The sequence below is a fragment of the Cinclus cinclus genome, chromosome 1, assembly GCF_963662255.1.
Source record: "Cinclus cinclus chromosome 1, bCinCin1.1, whole genome shotgun sequence".
NCBI lineage: Eukaryota > Metazoa > Chordata > Aves > Passeriformes > Cinclidae > Cinclus > Cinclus cinclus.
Window position 1 is genome coordinate 127,185,778 of NC_085046.1, and position 25,549 is coordinate 127,211,326.

At 36.4% G+C, this 25,549-nt stretch overlaps 1 protein-coding gene across 1 annotated transcript in view; it reads left to right on the plus strand.

Annotated features, from left to right (window-relative positions):
• Nucleotides 1–17,552: 17,552 nt before the first annotated feature.
• Nucleotides 17,553–25,549, plus strand: part of SLC26A7 (solute carrier family 26 member 7) — a 62,895-nt gene continuing 54,898 nt past the window's right edge. The window contains exon 1 of the mRNA XM_062502900.1: nucleotides 17,553–17,742. Within this exon, the coding sequence (XP_062358884.1) occupies nucleotides 17,553–17,742 (190 nt within the window). The remainder of the gene's footprint in view (nucleotides 17,743–25,549) is intronic.

The following is a 25,549-nucleotide window of genomic DNA, read 5'->3' on the forward strand; positions in this document are numbered from 1 at the left end:
TTCTTGCACCTCTTTAATAAAGGTCTTACAAGACTGGACTTGACATTACTAATGAACTTTGTCACACAGCATTAGCTATCCCTCTCAGCAGATGCCTTGAATTCTTTATAATTCTTCCTGAGCCTTTCTACATCATGGAACACCAGTCCCAATGAACATGGAGTGTTTCTGACGCACTTTGTTATGAGGCATCAAATACTTTGCTAATTGGATGTAAACTACACAAGTTATTGTACAAAAATTGCTCATTTCATAGGCCTTTCACCTCTTTTGAAAAGACTTCTCCATCTAAGAGTAGGTAATCATTTCTTTGCATGTGCAAATTCTTGCTGTGACTGCCAGTAAGAGCTCCACCCATATGATGATTTTTTTCAAAATCTGGGTTTCATCCATGAGTATCTGGTCTCAGGCCAGGGAGTTAATATCAAATAGTTTGCAGAAACTCTGTGTTATAACTCATAGAGTACGTAATGAAAAGAGTGACTTGGAAATGGAATGTCCTAAATTCCTTGGCCATGTCCCTCAGTCATCCAGTCCTCAAGACACGTTTGCATTTTTATTTACTTTCTGAACCGCTGATAGCCCTAATTTTTCCCGAGATCCTCTTAAAGTTATAGAGTTTTGGGAGTAAAAGATTTGTGGGTTGGATAATGAACTTTCAACCCCATATGAAATGATGTAATGTAGTTAAAAACTGCTCTTGAAAGAGACTGAGGTGGATATGCCTCATTCCAAATGTGGGTGACTTAAAGGGTCCTATTATGGAAAAATAAATGGAGCTTCATACTCATAATTACTTTAGCTGACATGTTTAGCTGAGCAGCAATAAAACATACATCATCTTAATATATATTGTTAATCTTGCCAATGATTTATACCATGCAAGCTGAAATTACCTCACCCAGTTAGAGAAAATGAAGTCAGTGAAAAGCAGCTAAGGATAATTAAGCTAGACAAAGCTTGCAAGTAGGTTGTTCACTGCTCAGTACATGCTATTACAAATTATTTAAATACTAAAAGACAACATGAAATTCCTTTCTTTTAACCATAATTGATCCTGCTGTGGATGTGTTCAAACAAAAAAGATATTTCAGATATCTCATAACAGTAAATAAACATAGTTTTATTTCATTTGGAGAAATGTATTAGAGTGTACAGATTTTAGGCTAAGATCTCCAGCCTTGACAAGCTTCTGATAAATCATGGATGCAAAGCAACAAACAAGCAAACTTTGCTGTTTGGGGGAGTGTGTCTAAACACACTTCTGTCTGTACTGCTTGGGAGAGAGAATTTTTGTTTAGGTATGTTTCTCACAGCCTTTTCTACTCTGAGAGCAATCAGCCTGGTGATGGCAGGAACTGGGAATCTTTGTAATAAGATAAAATTGTGTATTCATCTACCTTTTATCCTTTTCTATTTAAGATGATTATTCTTTAGATAAAACATACAGAAATTATACTTATTGGGATATTTTTAAGCACTTTGGCATAGAAGGAGATAATTATATTTTATTGTCTAACAATATCCTTCTTTTCAATTTGGCCCTCGTGGCAGATTTTGTAGCATCATTGTGCGAGATGGACTAGTAAGGTTCATACACATTTTGAAGTAATTAATAATGAAAACCAGATGAGCAATGAGCAATTTCACTAAAAAAAAAAAAAAGAAAACAAATGTTCAAACCTAAGATTTAGAGGAAAAGAAAATTATATGCTTTTAAGTTTTTGTCATTGTTTGTCGTGTAAGAACTTGGAGCAGTATCTCAGTCCAAGATTTCAAACAGAACATCGTTGGCTCTTTAGTCATGGTTATGCAGTTGCTTGAGGTCATCATCACTTATGTTCTTTATGCCAGTGAACACAGGAAAAGACAAATTTCTTCAAAGCAAAGGCCGGATTTAATAAGCTGTTTCTGGTTACTCCTAGTTGTTTTTTATAACTGAGTTGTAAAGGATATGCTCCTATGCAAACCTAATTTTTTTGAGATGGTGTGCATTACATTTCTATGCTGGTGGTGGAACACAGGTGCATCTTTGTGCTTGTTATACAGGCCACTGATTCACTGTGGTAGATAAGGCCACAGAGGTTAAATGTTTTGTCTGCAATATGATGAATTGTACAACAGGAAAGAGAATTGTATTACACAAAGATGTGTGATGAGAAATTGAGATGGAATTGCAAATCTCTAGGAAGCGTTTGGATGTGCAGTACTGAGAAAGTGGAAATCCTGAACCTCTTCAGCATGAGCATAAATATCTATGGAAGTAAATTAATTTTAAAATGGCCAAAGTATTTGGATTTTAAAACTGTAATTTTTCTGTTTCTCGATGATCTTAGATAAAATAATTAACAGTACTGAAGGACTGAATATTTGATTCTTTCCTTACACAGGTGCGTAACTACAGGCTTTATTCTGGTTTATCATTTATAGTTTTATAAAGCATTTTAAAGACATCAAATGCATTTTGGGTCCCAGTACAGGCGATGGAAAGGAAGATTGAGGATAGTCAACACCTTGGAAGCCCAAATCTCTTAAGAGTCATTTGAATGTGGAGCTACTCCCAGCCAACAGTAACATCTGGATTTCACAACAGCTTAAATAACTTTCCAGATGGATGTTGCTTATGTTCCCATTTCCATAGACACAGCTGACATTGTGAAAAAAGAGTGAGAAGCTTGAGGATCTGTTTATAGCATCTGTATAGTGCTTACCTTGTTCTTAATGGCAAGTCATCCATTTCATGGAGCTTGAGGGTCAAGGAATTGCCATGGTTGGAAGAGATCTCCTGAGATCATCTAGCATAACCCCCTGCTCAGGCAATTTAAATCTCTTGGCATGTATCCTGGTTTTGGCCCAGAGCAGCAGGAGGTGGAATGGCCAAGACCGATGTTACTTGATACCAATTTATGTCATTGCCAGCGGTGGGGGAAAGGGATGCTCTCTTTTATCCAAGATGAAAGGCATTCTTTTGCAGTGGCAAAAAAGCATGGGGAAGAGTCAAATGGCATTTGTTGTGTATTTTTTGTTTACACAGAAAACTGTGTAAATGGGTTTCTTTATCTTATACCTTTTGTTATTAATATTGTTGCTGTTACTGTTAATTTTCTTATCTTATTGCTGTTTCCAGTAAATTGTTCTTATCTTAATCTGTAATTTTCACCTTTTGTGCCTCAAATTCCCAGCTCAATCCCCGGAGTAGTAAAGGGGAAGGGAAGGAGGGAACGGTGAGCAATCAAGCAGTGTCTGGTTTGGGAGAATCCTGGTGGGGGCACTGAAGTGGGGAATACCATTCCTAAACCACAACAGTATGTTCGCTATGGATAGGAATCTCATTCGGTTTCTGAAGATGTTGTACTGAATGTTGAATAGAGAGTAATATTCACAGTGTCTTGAATTCTGAAGCGAGGCATTACTAATCTGCTGGATGCATCACACGGCAGGACCTTGCAGGCAGAAGGCTGCTGCAGCCCAGTGCCAGGCACTCTGCTGGACCCTGCTTGGTGTGCATGGCTCCAAGAAACAACCTTTATCCTTCATGTGCTCCTCATTCTAAAGTTTCTGAAGCAGGCTGAGGACAGTTTGTCCAGCTCAGGAGGGTAACATTTCTACAGAATGGAAGTGAAGGTATGTATAAGTTTTTAATAAGAGTTCAGCATGAAGATTTTTAGGGGTTTGTGGGATTAGAAAAAATTCTGGGATAGCACTGAAGGGCTGAGTATGCAGAAAAAGGCAGAACTGTTGTAACCTTATCCATACTGGATTTTGGCTCTGGTTTTTGCAAGTGAAACCTCCTCCAAACTTCACTCAGTTTGCAGCCCAAATGATGCAGGGAGTAAGTGAAAAATGAAGCACTGTGGACACTGAAGGGTCTGACGCACAAGTTCATTTTCTGACCCTCAGTCACTTATCAGCATGGATGTCTTCTATGAATTTCAATCCTAATTAGAATATTATTTATACTGCAGCATAAATAATATGTAAATAGTAAATTAATTTATTCTTCCTAAATTAAAAATAATCTAACTTGTGTTTTTAATTTCAGAAAACTTACGTTTTCTTCAGCAACATTACTGACTGTTCCTTGCTGAGGGTTGCATATGACTAGGCAGATAACAGTGGCCCTGTCCTGAAGATCTCTACAATTAAATAGATTTTAAATAAATTTTGTCTTGAAGACAAAATTTGTGTGTAAACTGCGCCCTTGGAAACCTTTGTACCTTTGAAGCCATTTTGAAAGAACGAACACTGTACAGAACATCTGGCAGAAAAAGAATTCAGCAGTACTTGGAGTACAGATCTGTGGAAAATAATTTTGAAATGTTGGTGTTGCACTGGTGTTTCTTCAGAAAAAAATGTACAGCAGCTTTTATTTTCAGAAGAAAATGAAAGTAAGCTGAAATATACACCTGCTAGTGTAGAGAAAGTGCTGTGCTCCTACCCAGGGTAGTCAGGGATTGGATGCTGTTACTGTGCCGTAGAGCAAGCAGGGAATGCACTCACTAGATCAATCAGATTGCTCTCTTTGGTATTGTTTACAATAATTGTTAATTAGTTTCCTAGGATAGTACCTCATTTGCGGTCAAAATAAAATGTACACCAGATGGAGAGAAAAAGAATTCCAAAGCAGTAATCTATTCGTATGCATAATTTTTCCTTGTAACTCTAATGGTGGTGGTTTTTGCTGTTTAAACTCCAGCAACAGATAGATCAAGCAGATGACATTGCTTAAACATTATTCAGGGTTTTATGGGTAAACCATAAGCAATTGATATATGGTTGCTTTTTGACTGGCTTTTTTCAAGTGTTTTAATTTGATATTGTGATTAACATTTTTGCATTTGTAGACTTTGAGTTCAAATTTTAAAGCCGCAGAAAATTTTGGATGTGCTTGAAGTGTTACTTGAAATATGTTTCAGCATTTTTGCTTTAAGTCCTGCCTTTCCTTAGTTTTGAAATTGGCTTTTAAAATGTGATGTAGGAATGCCTTGATTTAGAAATAAATGCATTCTTCAAAATGAAGATAAAATACTAGGTTTGAAATGCTTGTAGAGTTTTGTGTTGTTTTTTCTTTTCTGGGACAACTTTAAGAGCCTCTAAGAACTCATGGAAAATAGTGAGAAAGCATGAATTCCTTTATCTTTAGAAAGGCTGTATTCATATTCTACCCACGTTTTTATTCTTGTGGGTTATTTCATTTGGAATCAAGATTATTGTTACTTTCTTTTATGCTAAGAATCTGATCATTCATGAATTCTCTCTTCACCTAAAATTAGAGAGTTTTGTTATTCCTCACCCTTTTGAAAGAAACATGTTGTTACAAAGACAAAACTGATTCAGGAAACATATTCTTAAGTATGAAATTAGTAAGTAATTTCAGTGGGAGTCTCAAGGTGCTTGAATTTAAGGATGTGCTTAGTAAGCTTCTTCAACTCATCAAAGTTTACTTATTTTGAAATAATTCTACTATGTCTAATACTTCTATAGTATATGACCTTAAGGATAAGTAGGTATTCCATAAGAAGGTGTGGATTTTTTTTTCCCCATGTGGATTATTTTTTCTGCTTAGAATAAAGGATTGCTGGAATGCAGACATTTCTGGAGATGTTTGGCTCTCTGATGGAGCCTGTGGGGACTTTGGTCTTGATTTTTTTTTTTGTTTTGAACAATGAAACTGGCTGAGAGATGAACTTTTATGCTGCTGTACGAACTGTGAGGGGTATCTTGGCTATGCTCTAAATGTTCTCTCACCTTCCTGAATCTGAACATTTCACTAAGAGGGTGTTTAAAGAACACTTAACATTTTGGTTTTTATGTAGAATAAAAATGTAAAAAATTACATACTAAATTCATATCCCCATTCCATTAAGATGATATTAAGAAGGCTGTAGTAGGTGCCTAGATATAAGGAGTTGACAAAACAAACAAAACCAGAGCTGGTCAGGGGACTTTATTTGTACTTTGCCTTTAAAGGTCTTTAGAAATCAACATTTTATGTGCAATCAGATTGCACTGCCAAATACAGGAAGATCAGACTGTTTTCATAGCTGTCTAGTCTAAGATATAGCATTAAACACGATATAAAAGCCAATTATTTAAAATAGGTAAGGTGATCCTATGAGGGTTTTATTTTTTACATTCAACAATTTATGTAATGTATGTGACGCTTTTCCGTTGGTTATGGGATAAATCAAAATCCATGTATACCAAGGAGAAAAGCATATTACTGAAGTTTATGCAGTGTTCACAGAGCAAATATTCACATGAGCCCTGGCACAATGTCTTGTCTGTGTAGGAAGACATCCCCGTATACTGGTTAAACATTTAGAAACCTTGGGAAAATAAATGCACATAGATAATTTTGTAGAACATTAAAAATTATCTGTAATTTATGTACAAAAATTGTTTTGTCCAGGTTTTACTGTTAAATGTACACATTCTAATTTACGCCGAAATATTTGTTCTGTTTTCTTTTGCAAAAGCAGTTTCATTACAGCCTGAAGTTTCCCCGTGTTTCTTGCTTGATATTATATGGACATTGGTGTAAGTTATTGACTTTTAAGTAACACAATTTGCAAATACACGTACAAATGAATAAGGCAACATCAAAGTGGTAGATAATTATACCTGCAGATAGAATAAGTCTTTGGTGACAGACGGGCCTCATTTATCAGCCACTGGGGTCTAGCATGGCTTGAGGCAGCAGAAGGTTGAAGAAGAGTTGGAAAATAGAATCATGGTGCAGCAAAGTGGACGCTGTCTCTAACAGCTGCCCAAACCTTTGGGCTTCAGTGTAGGTTCTCATTACTCCTTTGTAGTTCTTTACAGTTTGTGCAAACGATGGTCATGAGACATATTTATCTTCTCATGAGCTGCCGAGTAACATTTCCTCCTTCCATTTATGGGTGGGCAGAGAGCATTTGAATTGCAAGAGAGGATCATGCACAGAGCTTCTCTGCCCCTGGAGACCAAAATAATAGTTGTAAGTGGCAAATTTGTATCAGTACAGACAGGTGAAATTAGTCTTGTTTCTCATTTAAAATACATAAGTAAGCATGCCAGATTCTTTGAAGTCTGTAAAGGCCTGAAAAGTCTCTCTGAGTTAATAAAAGTTTCTCCCTCATTCTGGTAACTAAGTTTTCTGTAGAAATTCTCCTGAGGTATGTTTTGAAGCAAGTTGGGATTTTAAAAAAAAAATACTGTATCTTGGAGGAAGTTTCCCATCTCTCCAGTGAAATCCTATTACAATTTCAGCTGTGGCAAAATTAACTCAAATGAATTATAGTTTGAAATAACAAATCTGTGCTATATATGCCTTATTTTACACAATGTTCTGCCCAATGTCTAACTTAAAAATATTGCACGTTTCTGAATGAGTGATTCATTTGAGGGAAGTAATTCTAAATTGGAAAAGTGCAAAATTGATTAGAAATTAAGAAACCACCAGTGAATATTTGCATCAGTGCATTTGAGCACATGGGGACAGGTTTTAAACAGGGTGAAAGAGAAATGCCTGTACAGAGTATGGGAGTCAGAAGAAATCTTGCATAAGAGGAGGAAAATTATTTGTAAATCAGCATAAGAGAAGACAAAGGCAACACAAGACCTACAAAGTCTAAATTTTAAAAGTAGCAATGAAAAAGGAAATAGGAGGCAGAAATAAAACCAATTGTTTTGTCATTTGCAAAGATCAGGAACTAAACAAAAGCAACTGCTAAGCACCTGACTCAGCAAACTATCCAGCCATATGCTCAAGTGCATTTTTACTTGACAAAGTACTCCACAGTCAATTAAGCAATCACTGGGGTCAGGAGGAATCTTTCCATAACAGCTATGAGAATTTTATCTCTTAGATTTTATTCCTTTTTAATTTAGTAACATGCAGGTTTTGTGTTCCCACTGTTTATGGGATTAGACAAAATGAGGCTGAGATAAAGATAAAGATTTTTGTAGTTTCTACGTAAAATTGAAATGCATGAATAATGAAAAGCACTGTCTTCCTGTTTACTTTCCAAAAAATATTTGAAAAAGTTGCGTCAATCACTGGGTTTCTGTTTTGGAAATATAGCTTCAAAATATAGGATTTGAAGTATGTAAGAGAGAAAATTGGCATGAAATTACTTCAGTTGTCTGTACTCCCTCTCCATGACAAGGGACAGTGGTAACTTCATAAGGTTTGGAGCTATCTAGGACAAATTTAATTATTTGGGCAAGTGTAAAGTTCTGCAACAGCTGTTCAGTAGCAGTGGCAAATTTCTCTTGCCCTGATGAGCATCCCTGCTCCCTCAGACAGCACAGAATGCTCTATGCCAGCCATCTTTATCAGCTGTTCTCCACCCTCTAGTTGGTGCCATGCTCATATTCCTAGGAAAAACAAGATGTACTATGTTGTGTGATGTAGTAATTACCTTAGAGACCCAGGATCATGTTCAAAACCTTGAGATGTTTACTGAGACTACCTATTTTACTATTACCTGTTGTTAAATTGTCTAATCTAAGTAACATTTTATAATTAAGAAAGCACATAACTACTGCCTTTTCTTCATCAGTGAGGTCATTAGCAATTGCATCAGAAGAGAAAAAGAGTATATCCTAATTATCACATGAGGCAGAGCTACTGAGAAGAGATAGATAGATAGACAGACAGACAGATAGATAGATAGATAGATAGATCACCTAGAAGAGATTTTTTTTTTTCCTGTTAATATAGATCAGTAACAATTAGGACAAATTGTCCAAATCATAGAGTCAAGGGCAGGCAAGAATGATCATACATAGAATTACTTTTAAAAATAAACAATTGTATAAAATAGGACACAGTTGCATAAAATGGACACATAGCTGCATTTGGTTGGGTTTTCTTCTCAATTCTGTAATTTTATGAAAAATAAAATGGGCTGTGGTTTGGGATTTGGGGACTATAGAGCTGTGTAATGGACATTTTGAATAAAATATTTGGAGTTAACTAGATGGCATATATGAATGACCAATCTTTTTTTTTTTTTTTTTTTTTTTTTTTTTTTTTAGTACATTTTAATGGATTCTTAAGCATCTGGCATGTGAGTCATTGTGTTCCAGCTATCCAGCACCAGTCTACCAGTGGGTTGTTTTTGTTCCTGGGCTTTGGAAGAAATTGCTGAAAGAGTAGCAACATTCCTGATCTCAGGGCACTTGGCAAGTATACTGGGAGATTTAGTTTGAATTACTTGTATACTTTTGAAATTTGAAATTGTTTGTATGGGGAAGTTTAAAATACATACTTTCAAACTGAAACATTTTGTCTGTTTCTAGTCACTAAATCCCAGGCAAGGATGAGAATTTCTATTGAAGTAAGCAAGATAGCTCAGTGCAGCTGTTTGTTGTGTGACTTTTCTGAGGTTACTGTCTTGTAGTAGTGAAGTAATTTAGAAAATTAATATTCTTATGTCTCTATATATCTTTCATGGAACTAGTATTTCTGGAACTAGTAAAAGCTGATGTTACAATTAGGATTATTATTAGTACAGATCTTTTTGTCTACTCTTTAATTTGGCAGCAATAGATTTCCTGTGTACTAATGATCATTAAGCCAGTTCAGCAAACAAGAACTTTGGGGAGAAAAATCATTAAGATATTTTTGATCTCAAGTTTGAAGAGTAACCTCTTTTTATTCAGTATCCACTGTGCATTCTTTATGTGAAAGTTTCTGTTAAGTGTGCAGACTACCAGGTAGTGGTCTCATAAAATATATATTCAAATACTTTAAATTACAATGAGGTAAGAAAAGACTGTGTGGATATGTTGATAGTTTTAGATTACTTATTTTCAAGAACTGTTTTAGCTTTCCCACAGGCTGCATGGAATTTGCTCAGCTGTGATCCCAGAATTCTGTCAGTTTTCTGCTTCTGAGGGCAGGAAGATATTAGCTACTTGAATACTAAATTTCAATTATTGCACTTCATAGGCTTTCCTTTTTGAATGGCTATACTTTCTGTTGTGTGTTGTAAACTCTATTACCACTGTGATTTATATTATGACAGCCTACAGATCTGGATTAATATGCTGCTTCATAAATACACTGTTAACTTAGTTTCCTCAGTGAGTAATTAAGTATCTGTTTCAGCTGGATGAAATTAAGTCAACGAGTGAAGTATATGGACACTCTAAAATTGCAGGTTTTTCTGATTAATGCTTTCACTGACTGAAGTGTGACTCTAAAATACTCATCAACATCACAGTTTGTTGTAAGAGAGGGTAGAAATGAGGCACTTGGAAGTTTTTGCGTAGGGAGAGAAGAGTGTGATAAGATATTTTATCACGGGATGCAAAAGAAGGGATTTCATCTACTGAAGGGTCTGGAGGCAAGGTATTTCTGATTACTCAGACAGTGATACCCTCTCTCATTAGGCTGCCAGAACAGAAAACTTACTATTGAAGAAAGGCTGTATATTGGGATAATGTGTGATGTAGTATTCATTCCACTGCCATAAGATGATGTAACCCTCAGTAGAGAGGAATGCAGTGAGGGGGTTAAGCACAAGAACAATTTGTCCCTCCTGAGCAAGGTCCTGAGCAACTTGATCTGTCTTTGAAGTTATCCATTCTTTGAGGAAGTGTTTGGATGAAATGGCCTTCAGGTGTCCTTCCCCTCTTAAATTATATTCTATGCTTCTAAGGATGTCTGGAGATAAAGCTCTTCAGGAACACTTGTTTCATGGTACTAGTTCCCAAATTGTTCTCCCATGAGACAACCCACAATCAGTGAGCTCCTAAGTGTTCTGTGGTTGATGACATTATGTTCATTCAAGTAAATGGTAACTTGACCAGTTGCACTTTTTGAACATAGTAACATTTTGTACCTATCTGCTGTTTGTCTAATGCACAAGACTGTTTCACCTGAATTCTAGGGAAAACAGAACACAGTCATGGGAGGTGTTAAGGAAACTTTCCTGTCTGACCATCCAGGAGTCACTCAAGCAGTCACAGTCTCACACCTGAGCTGGGACCAAGGCCCCTTCATCCAACCACCTGATGAGTGTCCTACATGATTCCCTACACACTCCACATTCACATACTCCAGCCAGGTTTTCTAACTGGCTCAACCCTAGGTTTCCCATATCAGAGTCTTGGGCCTCTGTATCCTTAAAATAATTTAATCATGGTGCAACACCAGAATAACAACTTGTGCCTAGAAATGGAGCCTGAATAAAGGATTCCCTGGAACTTCTATAACCTTACCTTCAGTGTGCAATAGTCTGTGGTCTTCCTGTAGGTTCACTGGCTCCTGCTGTGTCTCTCAGTGTCAGCCCACCTGGCTGGTGCCACAGGTCCCCTTGAACTGCCCTTTGCAGTTCATGGCCTCTTGCCATGGGCTCCTGCCACCCAGAGCTCAATTTGCACCAGGCACGGCAGCTGCACCATGAGCTGCCTGCACTGACTGCAATCTTCAACAGGAGCTCAGGCTCAGCCCGGCCAGCTGTATCTGTGCCTCAGTGTCCCACAGCCTCTGGTGGGCCAGGTCTCAGCACCAGCACTTACAGATTAGGTCTCAGACATGAGAATGGACATTCTTCAGGATGAGCTTAAATGCTCAGTACACACTGCTTTGAACCGACAGGATGCCCGGAGTGAACAGAGACTTTGAATCTCATTCTCTGGAGGTTGGGGCTGGAACTCAAACCAGTGAAGATCTGCTTCTGTGATGTGGTTACTCCATTCCACAGGCTGCTTGAGCACCCACCAGTCAATAAGATATGCAAGAGAAGGGGTCGCTTGAGTTCAAATTTTTTTGGTTTTCTAAATTGAAAAGTTCTCCTTTATTTGTGTTGTTTATAGGCTGGTTTGTGCACTCAGTAATCAGAAAATCTGGTTTACTCTCTCTGTTGTAACATTTGGGTAAGTGAGATAATATGAAGAAACCGATGCCTGTGATTTAAGTATTTTTTCAACATGCGTTTTTGATGTTGAAACTTTAAACAACATTTCTCTTGCACAGACAAATCTGTGTCAAGGGTAAGGGGTTGCCACAAAATGTTTCTGTTAAATACCAGTGTCTGTGTATATAGATTTATGTATTTTGGCTGTCAAGATATGTTCTCAAATGTAAGAGCTGTTAAATCTGTTTCTAGTCCATTCTGTGACACTTAACCCAGTTTAAAAAGAAAGAAAGCTCTTTTTTTACTAATTTGAAGATAACCTTCAAACAGCTGCTAGAAACAACCTTAAAAGGAAATTAAAAATCCCATTTTCTTTACAGGACTTTTCCATAATAAGTGGACACTACTACATTTCTTTTTGTCTTTTTAAATTTGCTAGAATTATCTATTATATCTTGCTAATATTTTATGAAAAAAAATAATTAGCACCTGTATGGCAATTTATTAACAGACAGCTGTAAGGATCTCATCAGGAACAGAGTTTAAGAGGGTGGTTGCATTATGACATTATTTTTTTTGCCTGTTTTACGCTCCCTTTGCCACATTCATTAGATGTGCTCAGATCAGACTGTGCCTGAGCATAATGAGCTCCCGTGGTTCAATACCTTGCTCATCAATCAGTTGACCTCCTGTCTTAAATTCTGATCAGTAAACACATTTGAAATGTAGTGAGCAAACCTTTTTTTTTTGATTCTACAGATATCTTATTTTCAACAACTGTGTTAATAAACTGTGTAGTTAATATTATCCAGTTCAAAACCCATCATGTCACGACACAGCATCAAATCAGAACAATGCTCCTGCACCCTGCAATAGCCAAAGGTAAGTACCATGTAGAGCCACTCGATGTCAGTGTTGCTTCACCGAGTTTTGCCTAGGACAGCATCCTTTAAAGTGCTGAGAAGCCCATTTAAAGATAAGATGTTTAAGTAGAGCCCAAGCCTTTTGAGCCATGTCTGGCTTCTGTGTTACCTCGATGCTACTGTCCCCATAGTTTCATAAATGTTCGGTATGGTGAGGGGATGGAGATTATAGCTTTACGTGTTTCGTGAAGGGTAAGAATCATATCTTTGTCAGTTTAGGTCCACATTCAAGTAATTGGTGACTGAAATCAGTACTTTTGAAGTTAATTATTTCCGAAAATGCATTTCATCCAACTGTGGGAGATAAATTGGCAAGATTTGCAGTTTGTGAATTTTGTCTGGCTTTGATGCATCAGAATTTGAGAGAGGGAAGTTATTTAAATATCAGTAATAAATGATTTGCATACTTACACATATGCTTCTTCTCTGGCTGTTGTGGTTTAACCTAGGTTTATGTAATACATGTGACTGATAACCTACTTTTTTTACAAATTCTCAAAATTCAGGAATGCTGTTTTGAACAGTGTAGATTTCTATCACTGTTTTTGTGTTGTTGCATTTGTCAGCATTCTGTTATAATTCCAGTAGCTTCTATGATATACCTATATGCTGTGTTCTGCAATATATGAACTGCACAGTTTGGTCTCTCTAAATTAGTTCCACTCACCCCCTTTGTAAAATTTGACTTTGATTCCTATCCAGTTGTGCTTTGTCAAAATACTTTAAATTTTTCATAGGAAAAGTTTGTCTAGGAATTTTAGCCGTAGTTGCTAAAGACACAAGCTTTATGTGACCAAGGTTTTTGCCCGTCTTATTTACCTAAGTCTTTCATTTAGTATCACCTTAATTCTTTAGCCATACTTATTTGACAGAAACAGAGCAGTACCAAAACTGAGTTTGTAAAAATTTTTGGTCAGGATGGAGAACAAGGATGAACAGGAATTAGTTTCTGCACAGAACAAAAAGGTGTGGAAAGCTAAATCATTATGTATTCATTATATATTAAGATCTAAATAATATATATGTTTTTGCCAGTGGACAGCCATAAAGGTGCATGTAGCTTTGGATTAATGATAGCACTGTGAGTTGGATCCTCTGGATGTTCTTGGGGAGCAAATGATGCACATCAGCAGGAGTACAGGTTTAGCTCATTCACACTGGTTTAATGCTGGATATTTGCAGATATTTAGTTAAGTGATCTGTCTTCCTGAGAAGACTTAGAAAGAGCAAGTCACACTGCAGAATAACAGTGGTTGAGGTTGGAAGGGAGCACAGTGGATCCCCTGGTCCAACCTCCCTGCTCAAGCAGGGCCATCCCAGAGCACGTGGCACAGGATTGTGTCCAGATGGTTCTTGAAAATCTCCAGTGGGGGAGACTCCACAGCATGTTCCATTATTTCTATCTGTGCCTGTCTTAGGTATGAATAACCTCATTGAAGTTCTATGAGCATACGTAAACATAAGTACAGTTTTTGAACTTGCCTGCCAGTTTATGTGAAGTCTAAAGGCTGTTCTCATGCAAGAATCAAAAGATTTCCCACAAAATCTGCTTCCATATGAAGTGGGGTTTTGGGGTTCTCTGTCAGAGTTTGCCAGAGTTGTTTCCTTTGGAGGTCTAAGTTGGAGTAAGGTGTTAGAGTTTTACTTTATTTTAATCCCTTGAGGCAAGCTAGAGAATCAAACCTTCTTCACAAACCCACCATGTATATAAACTTCCCATATATGTAAATGTTAGAGGAGCTGATGAAAATAGATGAAAGCTGATGAAAATGAAAGAGTGCCCCCACAGAGGTTACCCCATTTATTTTTGTAACCTGTTGTAAATCAGGTTTTAAAAGCTCACCATACCTGATCTATATGCGATAAAAATCTCCTCCTATATACTACCTGTATTCTAATTTTTTTATTTATGGTGATTATCTTTTTGGCATTTTACATACATATTCTACTAGAATTATATTTTTATGCATTTCCAGAACAAACAAACAACTATGTAATCACTTGAAAATAGGTTTCACTTATATGAGATTATCAAAAAAGCTAATTGTGATCCATTTAATATTACAAATGTGTGTGTGAACGCATTGACTTAAATGGACAAAACTGAAGATTTCTCATGTTTATCCTTTGGTCTTCCAGAAAATGAAGTTTTATTCACTGGTTTCATTACAGGAGAGGGTCTCATAGTCCTGATAGTTCAGGTACATTCTGATACAAATCAACCTATGAGAAGCCTGCATACTGTAAGAGTGTATAGATTAAAGATCTAACCAGCTGATAGGAAAAAGTTAAAACATCATAGGTGTGATACAGAATATTTCCATTAGGATACTGAAGTGTTCTAAGAAAGTGGAGGCGTTTTTATATTTCTTTAAGATTCAAAGGTTGTGATATAGTGTAGTGAGGTATAGACTTGTTATACATACCTATACACAAGTTTTCCCTTTAAAATGTTTATTTCTTTGGGAATTTGTAACTGAAATGTTGCTTTGTGTCATAGCTGAGAGTATTTATTAATTTCAGAATTACAATGAAGAATGTATTTCAATAGTGGTGGCATTATCAACTTCAGATTTATGGATAATGCAGTTTTTTACTTATCAAAATAACTGTTGGGGCAAAACAAAGTTTCCACAAAAATTTCACAACAGCTGTGGGATGGTTGCATGCACCCACAGAGAGATACCATCCCTTGTTGTTGGTAGGGGACAAAAATCCATGGATAATGGAAATCCTAGGTGTTCAGATACTAATCTGGGATTGTTGAAAACTTGTCCAGTTTAACTGACTGTAACTGGAGGTGAGAAAATCTCAATTACAGACTTTTTCAAACATCGTCACAATTTTGGTGCAAGAACTTCGAGGAATGGAGAATATGTTCTTGTGTGTTTAGAGATGGTTCTTTGTTTTCCTCTAATGCATTTTTTTTCCCTGTTTCAGAATATTCAGAGCTTCCAGCAAAGAATGATAAAAAAAAAAGAGGCTAGGCTCTTTTACACAAGTACCTATATTTGGGTATGCTTTTGCACACACATATTCATGTGTAGAAATGCATCTTGATTTTTATTTCATTGTAAACACTGTTATAGTTAGAGGTACTTAAAATTTCATGAAAATGAAGCAGCACCTGACTGCTGAGTAACTTTCTCTGTAGCTGTGAGGATTGCTGTCCACTTCTGACTATTAAAAGAAGGAAAAGATTTGTGTTGTGAAATGCTCGGCAGACATAAATGCCTCAATTATGAAGTTCCTGAACTGCATTTTTAAATTTAAAAAAAAAACAAACAGAGAAAACAAAAAACACAAACCAGAAAACCAGAAAAAAAAGCCCCCCAAACCAAAAAAAGGATGCTTAGAGGTTTATTCTAATGAACAGAAGTAAGATCACCTGTCTTTAAAAAGTGTGTGCTGTTAATGGGTGCACAGGCCAGAAAGTAAGGGTCTGTCTCAAGCTAAGAAATTATTTATTTCTCTTTCTTTATTCTTTTTACTTTTGCAATGGTGTGGGACACAGTTGTGGACATAACTGAATGTCACTCATTAGAATGCACCGATGCATTTGTCTTTGTGCCAGTCTACCTGCTGCATTTGGAAGCAGTCTCATTTTTCTAAAGTTTTTTTGGATGTAAAATGCTTCTGGTTTTTTTCTCTTCCTTAATCTAAACAATAAAATGTAAATTAATTTCTATTTTAAAAAGGAAATATTTAAAAAATAAATTTATTTTTATTGCTTACTACAGAACAGTGATTGGGAAGACACTTCACCCATATGATGGATCTTACATTTCAACTTAAATTTCGTTGCCATCCAGAGATACAGAAAACTAGGAGGAAATCTTACTGTGTCCCTGCTCCATATCAGTCAAGGCATTTAAATGCCCAAACATTTAAAGCTCTTCTATGCCCTTATCACTTTATGTCTGAGCACTTTGTATCATACGCATGGTGCATGACATTATTACAAGAACAAATGTTGCTTGGTGAACTCTCTGTGCTGAGAGAGCCTTTGCTGAGGGGACAGCCAAGAGCAGAAAGGACGGGCTTTGAACAAGAACTATTGTCACGGGAATTTTTGGCACTGCCCACATGCAGTCCCTCGCTACACTTTGAGCTTGTTACTCTGGAGGTTTCAGCCTACATTGCTACCTGATGTTCTGCATTTGCTACATAAATAAGTTTTTTGCTGTCATTTAGAAGACAAAATACTGATGGAGTAAGACAAGTCTCCTAGCATGAGCTTTACCAGGGTCTCAATGCCTTCTGCCTGTGTCCAGAAAGCTCCCCCCAGGAGAGACAGGGCTGCTCTGCGGGCTTGGCAGGGAGATTCCTGCTCTGCTGGGCACTTCTTGCTCAGATTAGCATAGCCCAGCCTATATCACACACACACACCCAGTAATACCTCATTTTGCCACTGGAATGAGGCCAAAAGCACAAGCATTACAGGGATATAAAGCGGGAAGTTACTGGAAAGAATCACAAACTAACGTGAGACTAGACCAAATTTTTGCAAACAGCAGAAAATGTGATCTTTGTTGTAGACGGTTCTTGCATTTAATGTAGCTGTTTATATGATTGAAGTACTTAATAAGTGTTTTCATTGAGTATAGTTACAGAACAGCTGCAGAAATCTTAAGTGCTTCTGTTAATTTTTTTTTTTCTCTGTAGTTTGGAACTGAAAAAGTCTCAGAAGAAAACTGCAGACTGACAGAGATCATCAGGCTGATTCCTTGACTGTGTGCTCTCCTGACAGAGGCACTGCTTTTGTGGGGTAGGAATGATGACAGGGGCAAAAAGGAAAAGAAGCACAGTCTGGAGGAAGATCCAGGCTGTTCGCGTTGAAGATATCAAAGCCTGGTGTATGAGAAGGCTGCCTATCTTGAAATGGGTGCCTGTCTACAACTGGAAGGAAAATTTGGTTCCTGATACTGTTTCTGGGATGATGCTAGCCATCCAACAGGTGACTCAAGGTACAGTTAACTAAATTCAGATTAATATTTTAAGTTTGGTCATATCTAATGTTGATTTGAATCTAAATAAAATTATAAGGAAAAATATATAGTCTTAACTCATTTATAGCTTGGATGTTTAAATGTGGATAGAAATGCTTTGGGATATTGTAGTTAATTTATGTGGAACTTTACTATTTATCCTATACTTTTGACACTTTTTCAAACATTTAATGTGGAAGGTGAGAGAGCAGTAACCCTTCATACAGGATATTGTTATATAAATGTTTTATCAGTTAAATGACCACCTTTTTCTCTATTTCACATGGAAAACAAACAAAAAATATAACTAAATGCTAATTGTGCCATAAGATATGCTATTCTGGAAGAAACACGTTCATGGTGCTATTACCTGTAAAATTCCAAAACAGAGCAGGAAAAATTCACAACTTTCTGTGCACAGTGTTCCTGCCAGAGACATTATCCAGGGAGAGGATCTGTGGCATCCATAGCTTGTATGCTGATTTAATGCTGTATTGCATTACCTACCACACACCTCTTTTCAAGCTGCAATACAAAGTAGGGGTGGAGCTATACTTCATTTTGCAGCCAGCTTAAAAAAAACAAAAACAACAACAACAAAAGAAAAAAAAAGAAAAAGAAGGAAAAGGAAGAACTTCCCAAACCCTGCACAATGACCTGAAGAAATTTTAAGTTCCAGTCATCTTGCTTGGTAAAGTGATTGCTACAGGGAAATAAATGCTTTTGTCAGTTTTTGGTGTGTCTTTGATAGTCTCACCTTCTTATGACAGTATCTTATATTGGTCTCAGACAAATCAAAGCTTCTTATCTCAGATGGACTTTAACTCCTTCCTTCATGTGAATGACATCTATTGTTTCCTAACAGTCTTCCATATTAAGTATGTCTATCATTCATGTTACATTATAAACACTCCTTTAATTGAATTATGCTGGAACTGGAAACAACTGATTTGTGTAAGTATTTGTGCTTTTAAAGTAATTAGGAACATCTGCACTGGCATGAGTTAAGAATCTTAATACCATAACTCTGCAAAGTATCTAATTTCACTGGTATGTGTGTATACAACAATTGCAATTAAAATGCTGTTAATAGCAGTATGTTGAAATTCATGTTCAAATTCAAAAATGCTATGTTAAACAGCATTTCTGCAGTGTTGGTAGTTCCAGCCAGGATTTTCATGTTTGACTCTTGTACCAAGAAGTTTTTTACTGTAACAGATAAATTTTAGAAGACCAGTAAAGACAGAAAATACAGGTTTATGTTTCCTAGATTATTTTTAAGTACTCTAGAATCAATTTTATCCTTATTTTATGCTGTTTAAAAAGAAATACTTTTAAAGTCTTGATCTGTTTTTTCTTTCTCTGCTTGCTGCTTCTCAAGATTTTGGAATGATTGTAGGGGATGAAATAGGGAGAGAGTTAGAGATAAAAGCATTTAATCATGTTTGTGGTGCTTTAATTTGAATGCAAATATAAGCTCTTCCCCTAATGTTGTAAGCATTCCAGTTACCAGAACTATCCTAACATTTCCACAGGAAGATTTATGCATGAAAAGAAGTTCCATTTTTAATATAGCACAAAGCAAAAAACTCCAGATTTTGAGAGGTTTTATTGTGACTGTTTTCTTCCACCCACAAGATAAACCAAGAAATTTTGTAATGCAATGTAAGGCAGAAATGCTAATAATAGCAGGGAAAAAAATGTGATAATTGGCTTGTTGAGCATAGTGTCAACCTCAGCAACAGGTTTAAGCAAATTCAACTATAAGGAAATAAACCTGAGTTATGTTAGTATTTGGAAAAATGTACAGTCATGTTCGTGTGCACAGTTTTTTGAGTGCTGAAAACTGCAAACTGCAGGGTGGAGAGCAGTCCAGTAGCTCAAGAAAAATTAAGAAAGGCCTTCCAACTGAACTGTGTTTTTCACAATTGCCTTCTGTGGGATTTCTTACTCATCTGGCATTGGTCATATTCAGACTATTCAGGTTGGCAACTGCTCTGATCTGGTGTAATGAATGTTTATTCCAGCTTCTAATCTAAATTTTAGATAAAATTGCTGGTTTCTCTTTGTAAGGAAGAATAGGTGAAAGTCACTGTCCTCACTGTGTCATAGGGAAAGTAACAAAACTGGACTGGGAAAGAGGAGACTGAGGGGTGTAGTGAGATGGAAAGTAAAGGCATGGGATTACCATGATGTGTTGCTGGCCATTTGTGATAAAAGAGTCATTGCTGAAACCATTGTCTACTAAAAATAATAAATAAATATTAATTCAGGAGTCCCAAAATTCAATGCTCTTTACCTATTGAGACAATACTTATATTGTCTCTATATGTATCCCCTAGTTTTAGAGTCCTTTTTCTAGTTCTACAGAATATGGAGAAAGAAATGTCAAAGATAATTATGCTTCTAAAAATTTTATGAAAATATCATGTAGGAAAAAGACCCTACAAGTTCTAAAAAAAAAAAAAAAAACCACCTTTCAAATGCACCAATTGGTCCAAAGGTCCAGCTGGACTTGCAGTCTCAGACTGCAAAGTCAGTCAGCCACAAGTCAAAATCAGTAAAGGAAATCAGGCTTCATCAGTTCCAACTATTTAATATTAGCTCCAAATGTAATTTAATAATGCTAACATAGAATCCTTATTCTTAGTTTTATACCTAAGGTTGAAAAAAGAATCTTTGAATCGAAAATTAACATCATGATGCAGTCTTGAAGTTTGCTATAATCTGTAATAAAAAGTTGAGAAATCTGGGCATTTTTATTTTGGTAAGCACTACATAATTTGTCTCAAAAATTTCTCAAACTCTGTTATTGATAGACCAGAGTAAGATCCTCTTAATTAACAAAATAAATTCCTAATTTTCTTGTTGGATTAGCATTCATTGCTCTCTTCCCTTTGTCTATAAAACATATTAATACTCCATCAGCAGTCATTCTACGAAGAATCTTCTTTCCATTTAATTCTGTATCCCTCATCCTTGCCAACAAATTCAATTGCTAGATAAATCCATGAGATGTCTCATAAGTGCCTGACCTTTCTCTTTTCCAAATTGAAATCATGCTAATAAAACAAAGGGTCTGCTGTGCAGGTAAGTGGTTCTCAGCAAGCTGCTTTTTTGTTCTTCACTGGTCAATGAAGATTTAGTTGGTAAGTGTTAATGAACATTAAGTTATTAGAGAGCATCCGAAGGAGGGGAAGAAGGATGATGAAGGACCTTGAGGGGAAGCTAAATGAGGAGCAGCAGAGGTCACTTAGTTTATTCAGCCTGGAGGAGACTGAGGGGAAACCTCAACATGCTGGTGAGGGGAGGTGGAGAGGCAGGTGCTGATCTCTTCTCTCTGGTGACCAGTGACAGGACTTGAGGAAACTGAGTCAGGAGGGTTTAGGTTGGATATCAGGAAAAGGTTTATCACCCAGAGGGTGGCTGGGCACTGGAACAGGCTCCCCAGGGGAGTGGTCACAGCACCAGCCTGACAGAATTCAAGAAGCATTGGACAGTGCTCTCAGGCACATGGTGTGACTCTTGGGGTGTCCTGGGCAGGGCCAGGAGTTGGACTCGATGATCTTTATGAATCCCTTCCAACTCAGTTTATTCCGTGGTTCTATGCTTGTGAGAAGTGGTGAATGACTGTGCTTACATCACTTTTTTCTTTTCTTTCATTCACTTATTAAGTTGTCTATCTTACTGACAAGTTTTCTAACTTCTGCTTTTCTGATTCTTTCCTGCATCCTTTGAGGCTGGGTGGGTACCTAACTGCTGGCTAGAATCAACACAGGCATGATTCATCTGACTAAACTGAACTATCCTCTTTGTTAAGATTGATCAATTATATTAATAAGATTTCCTCTGAGTGTAACAGGGGATGGGCTCAGGTGTAGACAATGATGAGGCAGACATCAAAGTTTAGGTGTCTTAACCATTATATCCATGGCATTGTGGCTAATAAACAGTTCATGTTTAACAGTTCATGGTTAAGGGCAGGTCTGACTGTTTTCCTTTCTGTAATTCATCCATTGACCTGTCACAATAGAATTATTTGTGGGTTTTTTTGTGTGACATGGTCACTTCATACTCATATAAGAAGAATGCTTTGATCAGCCTCAGTCTGAATTTTTCTTGGTTTCCTTTCTTAATGATAAAATTAAGATATATTATGATGTAACCTTTCCATGTAGCTAAATCTCATACAACTGTCATGTTTTTTCTGTGGCCTTCTGAATATGTGCTACAGTCCCAACATATCTCTTCAGAATGCAGCTGCTTAACTTATTTTCACAGTAGTAACTTCTTTTGCACCAAGAAAATGATTCATCTTTACTTTCAAGGCCTTTCATAGATGATTTTTCCTGACATTATTTATTAATACCAAGCTCTTGATCCATCTACCATTAATCCACTTTGTTGTCCTTCTTCATTCAGTCTTGTCTTTTCAAACAAACAGCTTTTTGCCTCAGGATTTAAATTCTGCAGTGTATATTTGTTGGTAGTCATACCTCACTATTTTGCTATTGAGAATGTGGTGTTTGTGGTTTGTTTCTTTGCTTGTTTTGCTCTTTGTTTTTTTCCTGGGCAGAATTGTGCACACTGCTCACAAGGCTGGCATATAGAAGCCATGTAGCTAGTAGCATGACGCATCAATAAACTTCCCTGAATGCAACAGAAATAAATCCAAGTTTGTCAGAAAAAGTTTATATAAGACTCTCATGCAGCTGAGTTCATTGCCAGAGAAATTATTACCAAAGTTAGTCTGCTTGAATATATATTTTAGTGTATGTAACTTATTTATGTTCTCTATACATGTAGGGAACACAAATATGTCTGAAGCATTTTGGTCATGACATGCTGTGAAAATTAAATGCTCTGCATAACATCTGAAGTTGCCTTACTCTTCTGGATGTAAATTTCTAATGTAGGTACCTAACTTCAGACAATGTCAACCCCTCTCTCAGGCTTTTTCCAAGATCTCTCTTGAGGTTTTGATAATTATAAACCATATCTTCAAGCTCTTAATGAGCAGACAGACTCCTGTTTCACAAATATATGACTTATATATTTTTATTTTTTTTTTTGTAATTTTCTGGGTGATCATAATGCTTATACCCTGTACTTTTCATTATAACAATTTAGAGCTCCTTACACTGTCCAGTAATAGAAAAGTATATGGGTATATATGGATAGGGAAATTAGACACACAAAAATGATTTTGATTGAAACAGTGAAATTACTTATGCAATATTACATTGAGAGTTTATGATGCAGAGAATTCAGGTTTCAGTACTTTGGTACTGATGTGAATGTCTAATACTGCAACTGAGTTAAACCCTTCCAAAAAATCCCAAACATACAAGTGCTTTCTCGGCCTTTAAAAACATGAGTACAAAACAAAGGCACGCTACCTTCTACTGAAGGATTTGGTCTGAATGGAAGCCTCAGTGTAAAATTAGAACTTTGACTTAGTTTCTTGAAGGATGACAACTTTTCCATGTGGGAAATGGTCAAGAACATGGATATATAACTTTCAAACAGAGAAAAGGAAACACATGGAGATTGAAGGCTGAGATGGGTAGTTGCCATCTCAGGATTCTGAAAAATTAGGTAAGTGTCATTACATATCTGGTAACATGTACCCTAGATGATTCTGTCAAATTTAGAATTATATTCTATGATTGATTGTGAGTATAGTGTTGTACCCCAGTTACAAGTCTGTATTGCAGACAAGGGACTGGACCAGACGCAAGCCATAGAGTTGTATTTCTCTTTAGTAGTAATTATAATAATAATGAGAAAACTGAATAATGAAAATAAATGAAAATAAATAATAATTAATAATGAAAAAAAAGTAAAACAATAAAGGACACCAGACTGGTTGATTCAGCTATGCAATTCTGAAGCAAGGCTCTGGGAGAGCTGGTGGGTTTTGCTTCAGATTTATGCATGGATTCTAAAGACAAATCTGCTGCTGCTCTCAGGTAGAGGTGGTTTTAATGATATGTTGGAAAATACTAAGCCTATTTGGAAATAAAAAGGCTGCTGTGTGAGTTAAGAGGTGCAAAGAAGCTGATGACCACTGGCAGTGCTATCTGTTGATCCATTATCACAAATATAGTGTGTTGTTTTGGTTGCCTATGTTCATGGAAGATGATCTCAGTAGAAGAAAAGGCTAAGAGAAGCAGCAGACAAACAAAGATTATATTTGGGAGAAAAATTAAATGGCCCAGACAGGTTAATTAAAACATGCAAAGGTTTGTTCCTTATCAGGAAAGCCTTCTAAACTAAAAGACAGTTGCAGCTCATGGAGAAGTGAAAATAAATTATCTTGAATATGTTTAGATTTAAAATTGGAAATAATTCTAAAAATATTGTATTTAAATATTGGGTTCAGAAAATGGATCTCCTTATCACATAATTCCATTTATGGGTGGGCTAAATTACAAACAATTGTGTTTGGCTGTCATAAGATAAGGGAGAGCAGACCACAAAGAAGGTCTTCACAAATTTATGCTCCCTTTCGATTTTATGTGCTTTTGAGCTGCTGCTCAAAAAAAAAAAAAAAACCAAAAAAGTTAACATTTTGAACTTCTGTATATATATGAAAAAGTTAAGACAAATGTAATGTGTGGGAGTTCCAAAATGAAAACACTGCCACTGTATTTCTGATTCTGTCTTTTCTTGCTAAGTTGATGGAATCATAAACATTATTCTGTTTCTTTTGAAATAAACATTTTAACATTTTTCTGTGTGTTACATTGCATGTATGCAATAGCTTCCCATTGGAAGGATGACAGTATAAGATCTGGAGTTTCAAATTTATCAGATTGCAATGATGTCAGTGTTTGTAGATTAAAAAAAATATATTCTTTTGTAGGCAGCTAGTTCATGTAGAATTTATATATAATATTATACATTTGCTGCCTTTCCTATGACCTATCATGAACAAGAAATGCTTTGGCTCAAGTGAATTTTGGTGGGCTGTTTTTTTGGAGGGTGGAGGGCCCTTGAGACATATTTCCTTTAAAAGTTAAATATGTAGATGGCATCTGATGAAATCAGTATTGTTATTTCTGCCAACTTCTTTTCTTTTTCATTCTTCAGGCCCAATAATAACTTACTGAGCCTTGGTGTGGTTTGTATGTTTTAATTAAAGTTAATTTAATCTGGAGCTGGATTTATTGCTGAACAACTAATTCTTTAACACTGGCTGGAGATCCTGACATTTAAAAAAATTAACTATACTGCCTTCCTGCATTCCAGAACTGGTGCCCAGTGTTTTGGAAGGCATTATGCCAAAAACTTATATAATTTTTTTTTCTTAGCTTTTCATGGAGGAACCCCAGCTGTGTCTTCTCAAGGGTGATAGTTACCAGCGGTTTATTTCATGCTCTCATCATAAATGTAGGCATAAATATACTCTGAGCTGACTAACTGGAGCTAATAATTTTATTAAGGGGTAAAGCTGCCTTGTAAATATACATCTGGCTTACAAATAACATGTGTAGATGAAATCGAATAGGCACGTTTGGAAACAGAGCCAGAAAAACTCCTACAGGATGTGTTGGAGAATCCCTGTAGTTCATGATTTGTGGAAGAGAGTGTCTGTTTGAACTCTTTTATAGTTCTTCCATGCAAAGAATAATGATGTAAGCTGAATATGAAATTAAACATGTTAGTGAGTAAATGTGGGACAATGTTTCACACTTTACAACTTTCCAGTGGAGGAGCAAGGCACTTAGGCTGCTGTGCATGCAATATTTTTTTTCTAATGTCTACAAAAATTCTTCCAAGT